A 9,293-nucleotide genomic window follows, 5' to 3' on the forward strand; every position below is an offset into this window, starting at 1 on the left:
CGATCGCAAAGTGTTGTAAAGTGCTCGTGCGCCAATTGTGAAAGGGCCTTTAGATATGTGCTTCTATAAATAGAAATGGAAACTCTGCCTTTCATTATGCATTTCAGATAATACTTTCTTTTATTTTTTGGTCATTATATGCCAGTATCAGTTAATAAGAGCTAGTCTGCAAAATGTTTATCCCTAATGTGAAAAACTATATAAAAAAACTACATTTCCCTGATGTTTTGCAGTACGTCTATTTTTAAACAAGAGTTACTATTAATAGAAATGGACACCTCTGCTTATCATGCTGCGTTCTAGTTAATGCTCGTTTGAGCTTGTCAATCACATTATGTCAATTACAGTTAATGACAGTATGCAAATTTTCCATCTCTATGTGTCTAATTTTAGACATTTGTAACATTTATAGAAATGTGAGCCTATCCTCAATGATGTATGAGTTATATCATACCTTGTTCCTATTGATGAATTATTAGAGAGATCCGTATGTTTATTACTTATGATTTATTGCAGCTATTAAATGATAGAAAACAGACATTAACTGGAATGCAGCATGATAAGCAGAGCTTTCCATTTCTTTTTATTGTAACTCTTGCACCTGTGATGCAAATTTCATTAAATCGGAGAGAATTCATTTTCAAGCCATACAGTAAAATTTTTGGTGCTTACAGAGAATGCTTGTTAATGTATGATTTTCTAAAGGATAAAATTCAATTATGGTCTTTTTAAGCCTTGTGAATTTCTTGGTGGACAACTGAAACTGCTAAGTTTTCTTTAAAAGTGCATTAAAATATCACTTAGATCTTTGTTTATTGAGTATCCTTCAAAAATGACACAATTTTCTGGACAACCAATGCATTATGATGTCACAAAATGCGTCAATTTCCTCATAATCTTAAAAAGACAACAAAAAAGGACAATTTTTAAAGGTATTTCTCGATATTTAATAGAGCGTAACCTCTGAACTAAAATATATAACTACATTTAGTAAATGAACTGTTTTTAGGATTAAAAGACAAGGTTTATTTTTTTTTAGATCAGAGAGTGTGCTCGTATTATTTTTTCTTCACTGCAAGTGCCCAAATATACCTTCTAACTTTAGAATTCAGGAACATTGTAATTTTGTAAAGCTAGTTCTCCAAATCCTGGACTTTTGTGAAACAATTTTAATAGGAGTGAAAACACTAAGAATCTATTTTATTTTGATGCTTCAAATCGAACACCAAGTGTTAATCAATCTATTGGTATATCTACAGGGCCATTTTTATACATCAAGTGAACGAACCGAGCTCTTTGTAATTTTTGCAATAATACATGTATGAAGACAGATTTGTCAAATCATATTATAATAGTATGTTGTGAAGCCAAGACTATTCTGTAAACAAATCACCACATAGAATAATTCATGTCTCTTTAAAAATTTCTCTCCAGAAGGCAGCACATCAAGAAGGGTTATGATTCATGTTTCATTTTTCTCACCAGACGGCAGCACACTCTCAGGATTTTCTGTGTACGTATCTGAAACAGAAGACTGGAGGACAGGAACTCTCTGTCATCAACATGACATACGACAAATACCACAAAATAACATCAATATTGACTGTGTCACTTCCGGGCGCTACGTCACTGTTTACAATACAAGGAATAGAACGATATACCCAAATGTATCCGAATTTTCATATATTAATATATGTGAAATCGAAGTTAAAGGTAACGGTTTTCCTCTCTTTGATTGATGGATAAACACAAAAGAATTATCTTATTTTTTGGATATTTCCTATCACGCTTTCTACATTTTGTCGCCCGCTTGAAAAGTGGGGGATATTAATTTGGGTCTCTCCGTCCGTCCGTACAGCTGTCTAGCTGTCCGTCCGTCATTCTGTCTGTCTGTAACGCGTTCGTTTCCACACGATTTCTCAAGAACCCTTTGAGCTTTTGCAATGAAATTTTGCATATCAGCTCCCTATGGAATAAAGAAGAAACTTACAGATATTGAGGTCAAAATGTCAAAGGTCAAGGTCATAAATTCGCAAATTCTGTCAGTTATAACACTTTCGTGTCCGCGTGATATCTCGAAAACCCTTTGAGCGTTTGCAATGAATGAAATTTTACATAGCAACTAACTCCCTTTTGCCTTAGGAAGACCTTTATTGATTTTGAGGTCAAAAGGTCAAAGTTCAAGGTCGTAAATTTTACCATTATGTCTGTGTGTAACACTATCCTTTCTGGGCGATATTTCAAGAGGATTTTGAGCTTTTGCAATGCAATTTTATACCAAAACTTTCTAGGACCTCTCTCCATATAAAAAGAATCTTCTATACACATAATAAAGATTGATTGATTGATTGATTGTATATTGTGTAACGTCCCTCTCGAGATTTTTTCACTCATATGGAAACGTCACCGTATGCCGGTGAAGGGCTTCAAATTAAGACCTATATTCGGCACTCAGGGCCATTGAACAGTAAGGGTTCTTTATCGTGCCAGCGCTTACCGTGACACGGGACCTACGTTTTTAAGGTCATATCTAAAAGACCCGCGACTTTCACTATTGATGCCGACCGCTTGGCAAAGGAACAGTCACTACCTATTTTTACGTCTTAGGTTTGACGCGTCGCCACGAACGAGAATCGAACCCGGGCCTCCCGATCACGAAGCGAACGCTCTACCACTAGGCTACCGTGAACGGTCACATAATAAAGAATAAGCAATCAAATCTTTCTATGCATATTGACATAAATGTATTTTATTTGCTTCAGTAAACATGAATACATCTAATAATTTTACAAACTCAGTCAGGGGATCCGACTTTTTCCCTAAGCGGAAGACACGAATTCTCTGAATAAGCTTGTTACTTTTGTTTTTTGTTTGTTTTCTTGTGTTGTGTCACTGGTGGTTATTCTAAACAAGCTTTAGCACAAGCTAAACAACCATAGAAGGACAATAAGTAAAGAACATATATATTTTTTTTATTTCGAAAATACAAAAAAAAAAGAAGTAAATAAATAACAAGAAAAAAAAATGAAAAAAAAAATCATGGCGTTTCTTTTTATATGTTTTTTTTTTAATTTTTATGTGTTTTTTTTTTTTTTTTTCTCTTTGTACAATTTTGATAAACGGGACCGAGTCCCATCTTTTTGATTTCGTGCAGTCATAAATTCGATAGTACACCAATTCCAAATATAGTGCATTTGATATAAAATAATATATCCGTAACTCATAATGGTCCGAAAATGAAATTTTATGACAATTAGTAGGGAAAAACTTTGAATGGCTCTAACAATGTCTTTGTTTTCCGATTTGTAAGCAACTCACGACGCTGAAGAATGACACATGACTCGCTTAAATATTTGTAGACGGTCATGGGTATTTTACTAAAAACTGATGAGATAACGTTAATAGAAACATACGAGCAATCTAAATATTGATATTTTTACAAAAAAAAATATTCTGTCTCGATAATTCCTTTTCACCGACATGTATGAATAGCGCAATATTGCAAGAGGTATTGCACATCGAAAAAAATAAACCTTGTAATTAAGACCGATACCAACCTGTATGGTCAACTTTCTTTTAAATAGAATTTAATAAATATATATTTCATCTACGTGACTGAAAGAGAAATCTCTAAGGCAGAAATACAAAAAAAAAAAATACTGGGAACACGAAAGAAACTTTCGGAGATGATAATGGATGTGCTCAGTTAACCCGTACATGTATATAGACAAGAACGGTTTATGCTTAAATCGATTCAATCTTCTTCTACCTAGCTAAAGTTTCATATACAGTTAAATACTCTTACAACGAAATAAGTATTTGGGAGTGTGGACTTTGCTTCGCTATAAGCGTTACTTTTTAGAATTATTAACTCTGCAATTGATAAAACTATATTGTGAATGAAATCATCTCGCTCTTAGCGTCAATTTTACAGTTAACGTGTTTCCTATAAGAGTGATTTATAGTATACAGTAAAACTCTGTTATAACGAAGTCACTGGGACTTATAAATCACTTTGCTATATCCGTAATTCGTTATATCCGTATAAGGAATTCCTAAAATTCATATAGTTGGGGATCCAAAATGACTTCGCTATATCCGTGAATTCGCAATATTCGTGTTCGTACTAAACGAGTTTTACTGTATATGCGTGCCAGGATTTGATTTTTTCTTCAAACTTTACCACTCACAGCACCAATAATATAGGCAAATTTCACTACATGGTAAAAATGCAATTTAGAGAAATCAGCGACACCAGTGTAACTAAAATGATCGTATGAAAACACCACTTAATTATCTCACGCTTTCTTTATCAGTAATACTACTTCACGTTTCATATCAACTTCTTATTAACCAATAAACCTTTTGTATCTCAATTAATCACGTAACTGACTTACCTAACCATGGATTTCAATAACAAGAGTTTGCAAATTAACAAATATTTATCATTTTAATAATTTTAATTTAATTAACTATAATAAAGAAAAACTGATCTAAAATTATAGTCTCAATTCGCTTTAAATAATGTACCGTGTTTTAAGTAATATAAAATTTCTAATAAATTTTATTTTCTGCCAGTCATATGAACCATTGTTGGTTGTTGATTAAAATACAACAATTGTTTGTTGTAACTTGAATGATTGTCTTAGGCGAAAATCGCATTTTATAGCAGAAATCGATATTTACGTTACTGTCGCCGATCATAGTGTAGTTTTTATTTTAAACCAAAAAGAAGTTTTAAATCACTTACATATCTTTTTCTTAGTAAGATTGTCCTACATTTGAGTTATATTTTCTGAATATCACACCCTTCACACATATGCGTGTCACAAATTTTTAAAAATTTTAATATATTTATCAAATTTTGATGTCACCGCAAAATTATTACTTTTCTATTTGGAAATTCAAAAGGACTTGAAGGATTGCTGAACTGACTCAATAGGATTAAGTTGTAACTTTTTAACATCATGAACATTGCATGGAATGGTAAAAAAGACACTGTTTATCTGTATTTATCAAAAATAGTCCCCCTTTTCTTATGAGTCCAATAAAAAATTCATCGATATTTACGTGTTAGTATTTATTCACTTAAGTAAGAGAGATACACTTTTTCCTATGGGTTAAATTGCCTTACACTCAAGCACTAGAATATGCCTTTAATTAACAGTGGAATAATTAAACAACAGCATTAAAAGTTACGATAAATCTCAGAAAGATATTTACGTTAACCGATATTTACATGTACGTTACCAATATTTACGTAACCATGTTTTAAAGTAAATTAGAATCAAATTCTTAAGCTGTTTGAGCAGATTTGCGAGTGAATCTTAATGATCATGAAGAAATACACTGTTTCTTAAAATGGCATTTTTTTGTAACAAGAGTGCAGAAAATGCAAATGGAAGTGCACATGCAAAGGTGAACATTTTTTATTCAATATTTCGTGCATCCGTGTGATTTGAAAATTGAATTGACATAATATTATTCACAAGCAGAATTGTGGTTCAATGATCGAATGTTTCCATTTTGAGCAATTGGTTAATATTGCCTAGTTTTAAGTGTAATGCACGTTATCATTCAGAACGTTAATCTGACACAAAACTTTCTTAAAGTTTGTATTTTGCTGTTTGTTTGAACTGAAAGTGTATCATCAACTTAAAAAATCGTTATATACACCTAAATTGTATACCAAGCTAAACATTTTGAAGAAGAAAATATCATTTTTCGTAGGAAATATATAATTCCACAGAATAAGCGCTGCGCTGCATGTGTGTGTGTGTGTGTGTGTGGGGTGTGTGTGTAGGGGGTGTGTGTGTGTGTGTGACGGCTGTGGGTGTTGGGTGTCAAGAAACTGGTCGATATTTAATCCATTTCCATTTTTGTTGCTTTGCAAGAAATACATGTATTAAATTGTGCACCTGGTTTTTCCCATATGAATTGATGCTTAGACATACATATAGAACTTAGAACATATGCGTCTATGCTTTAATGGTACTGAATATTCAATTTACGATATATTAATGAAGAATGTACGTATATTGCTCTATAGAGCACATACAATATGCAACTGTAATTATCAACAAACCTTTTTAAGGATGGTGGGGGTAACTTTGTTTTGTTTTTGAGATTTGACGATAAAGTTTTCACAAGCAATTAAGCATTTGAAATAATCAACAGATTAAATGGTGGAAAGGGGTGTCATAAATTAAATGATTCCTCTACAGATAAGGAATAACTTGAATTTTCAATTCAACCCTTTGTCAAGAGCACAGATAAGAAAATTCATAAAATTCAATAATTTGAAATAATATATTCATTTTCCCCGAATATACTTTTATTTTTGTTTGATATCTATGTGCGATATTTACGTGATATTTAACAAACACTTCGTAATCAGGTACTGGCGAAATATTTTAACTGCTGATATTTTAATAATATGCATTTCTCTGAATAGATTAATAAAGAATTAAATAATGACGTATTTTAGGTAATATTGTCATTATTTAGCTTATCGTCAGATTTGATAAAAAAAACTTTTTAAAAGAAAAAGAAGATAATTTCTTTTAAGTGAAAAATATGCCTGTTTTGTTTTTACTATAATAATTGAATCAAAGATTCCACACCCTTTTACAAATGTGCTTAAACGGTTTCATAAATGTTTATAGTTAACAAAATTTGATGTGTATTATCTTAATTTTGTATTTTTTAAAAAAAATCTTTCGTTTCCAAATATGGCTTTTCAACATCACGTAAATATCTTGGTGTAAAATTAGCCCTCCAACCGCTTTTATTTCGAAGGAGGTCAACAAAACACAGCATGAAGTATGTAAATCAAATTGTGATTTTTAATAACTATACACTTTCATGTTTCAAATGACATATAAAAGTGTTAGTTTCAGTTCACAATTTTTTTTTTGACTTTTCCCAAAGTCGATTTGGTACTATAAATGGAGAATGTGTTTCTCTCTTATCCAATCAAAAACTGTATTCTACGTATAACTCTGACAAGGTCGTTCCCAAAATCATATTGTAATTCGAGAGAGTTTTCCGAATGTAAAATAGCAATCTTAACTAAGTTATCATTATTTACTAGCTGTATAAAATCAAATCCTTCAATATATGAGATATCATATAGAATTTTTCAAACATGTAGATATTATTAGTACTATCTTCACTTTTTATGTAGCAAGTGAGTAGGGAAATATAACTCACTTGTCTCAAATTTAAAAAGGAGCTTTAACCAGAAAACTGAAATACTGAGAATTGAATTTAATGAGGAAAAATCTGGTGTTTTTCTTTTGTATTTAAAAACACTCCTTATTATTATGTTATGTTCGTCTTCTAAAAGTTATAAGCTACATTTTTTTATGTACGAGACACTTTGTTATTTTTCATTATTTTTATCTTGAAGATAGGCTTGCAGTTCTTTAAATTTGTTGCAATATTTGTAGGATGTGACCTGGGATTTTTCGGAGAAAATTGCACGAGATGTCCTCAGAACTGTTTAAATAACACATGCCACTTTCAGATAGGAGAATGTTTTGAGTGTAAGGATGGATACAGAGGACAGTATTGTCAAACAGGTATCTGTGTTTACTTTTATTTGATAGTTAAAAAATTGTTGTCAGGTCTTCACTTTTTTTAAATGTCAACGTTCTTTTTCTTTGATATTTTTTTTTTATTTGGACGCTTTATCAGTGGTTGGAGGATTACAGTTAAAACTGAGTCTTGTCATGGCCTCGAATAACCAAAATAATATATATTCAAATACTTTGAAATTTAATTTCAAAAGTATTTTGGGAAACTGTAAATATAGAAGATCGGTTGACAATAAGAACAAGATGTTCATGGGCTATATCGCTCACCTGAGCACATGGGCTGGTTTAAAAAACACAAATCAGCTTAGTATTTAATATCGAACTTGTTTGGGGAAGGGCAGGGTTGAATTTTTTTTATTACTTGAGAATGTCACTATATCATTTATTTTCCATACTTGAGAAGAAGAGTTTAAAGGGGGGGGGGGGGGGGTCATGATTTGAACAAACTTGAATCTACACAACCTGAGGATGTTTCCACTTGAGTTTCACCTTTCCTGGTTCAATGGTTTTGAAGAAGAAAAAAATAATGATGTTCCTATATATTCCAGAGTAAAACTTTGATCAGCCATGCCATTGTGGCCCCGCCTACCCCTGGGGATCATGAATTTTACAAATTTGAAACCACACAACCTGAAGATGCTTCCACATCCGTTTAATCTTTCCTGGCTCAGTAGTTCTGGAGATTTTTTTTAATAAATCCTAGATATTGCTATGTAAAACTTTGCTCAGCCATTGTGGCATCGCCCTACCCCCGTGGTTCATGTTTGAACAAACTTGAATCTCCACTTTCTGAGGATGCGTCCACATGACTTTCATCTTTCCAGCTCCAATGATTCTAGAGAAGATTTTTTTTTTAAAATGAGATTCTTCTATGGTTGTATATATATGCCATCTATATAATTGATTTTTTTTCAACATAGCATATCAAATTAAATCAAGATAACTATCTCGTCAAGTGATGATAACTTTCTTGTTTGTCGACAAACACAGATTTTATCTTGTAAAGTAAAGATAAGTTATCGTATTTTTTCGATAGCCTTCTCGACAAAAAGAGATAATTTATCTTCTCATGTCAAGATAGCTATTGCAACAAAATGTGATATCTCACTTGACGAGAGAGTTATCTCGATTTGAAATAATATGCTATGTTGACATAAAATTATGTGGATGGCGTAAATATGCCACGATATTTTTCCTATGTATTCCTAATTAAAATGACATAACATAAAATTAAATCAATATTTGCATAAAAACAAGCATGAATATTATAAAGGCTGCAATGTACAACTGTTTTAATGAGGTCAAAACATATGTCATGTATCCTTTTAATTAATCATTTCTGAGGAGAGAGAAGATTTGTTTTAAGCTTTTCAACAGTACTAAACACTCGCTACTTCGAATTAACAACAATAATTTATAATTTAATACATTTAAACAGTAAATTTCTAGGCTTTTGCGCTTGAAGAATACAAAAATTATGAGATATAGTCAACCCGTAAGTGGAGCTTTAAGTTATGGGATATGTATTTCAAACATTTATTCTTTGTACTACTTTTCTGCAGAATGTGACCAAGGTTTCTATGGACGACAATGTAGTATGACATGCAGTGATTCCTGCTTGGGAAGACTTTGTGATCCTACAACAGGTCGGTGTAATAGCTGTATTGATGGCAGATCAGGATTTTTCTGTGAAAC

At 31.9% G+C, this 9,293-nt stretch overlaps 1 protein-coding gene across 1 annotated transcript; it reads left to right on the top strand.

Annotated features, from left to right (window-relative positions):
* Nucleotides 1-1,457: 1,457 nt before the first annotated feature.
* On the top strand, nt 1,458-9,286 carry LOC134254556 (multiple epidermal growth factor-like domains protein 10; the record flags this gene model as incomplete). The annotated part of the gene is made up of 3 exons (XM_062737087.1): nt 1,458-1,713; nt 7,452-7,583; nt 9,161-9,286. Coding segments are annotated over exons 1-3 (514 nt in total), but the record flags the coding sequence as incomplete, so codon positions are not given.
* Between the last annotated feature and the right edge of the window lie 7 nt (nt 9,287-9,293).

Source organism: Saccostrea cucullata, unplaced genomic scaffold (genome assembly GCF_032062105.1).
Source record: "Saccostrea cucullata isolate Sc308-1 unplaced genomic scaffold, CSIRO_AGI_Scuc_v1 ctg18534, whole genome shotgun sequence".
Lineage (NCBI taxonomy): Eukaryota > Metazoa > Mollusca > Bivalvia > Ostreida > Ostreidae > Saccostrea > Saccostrea cuccullata.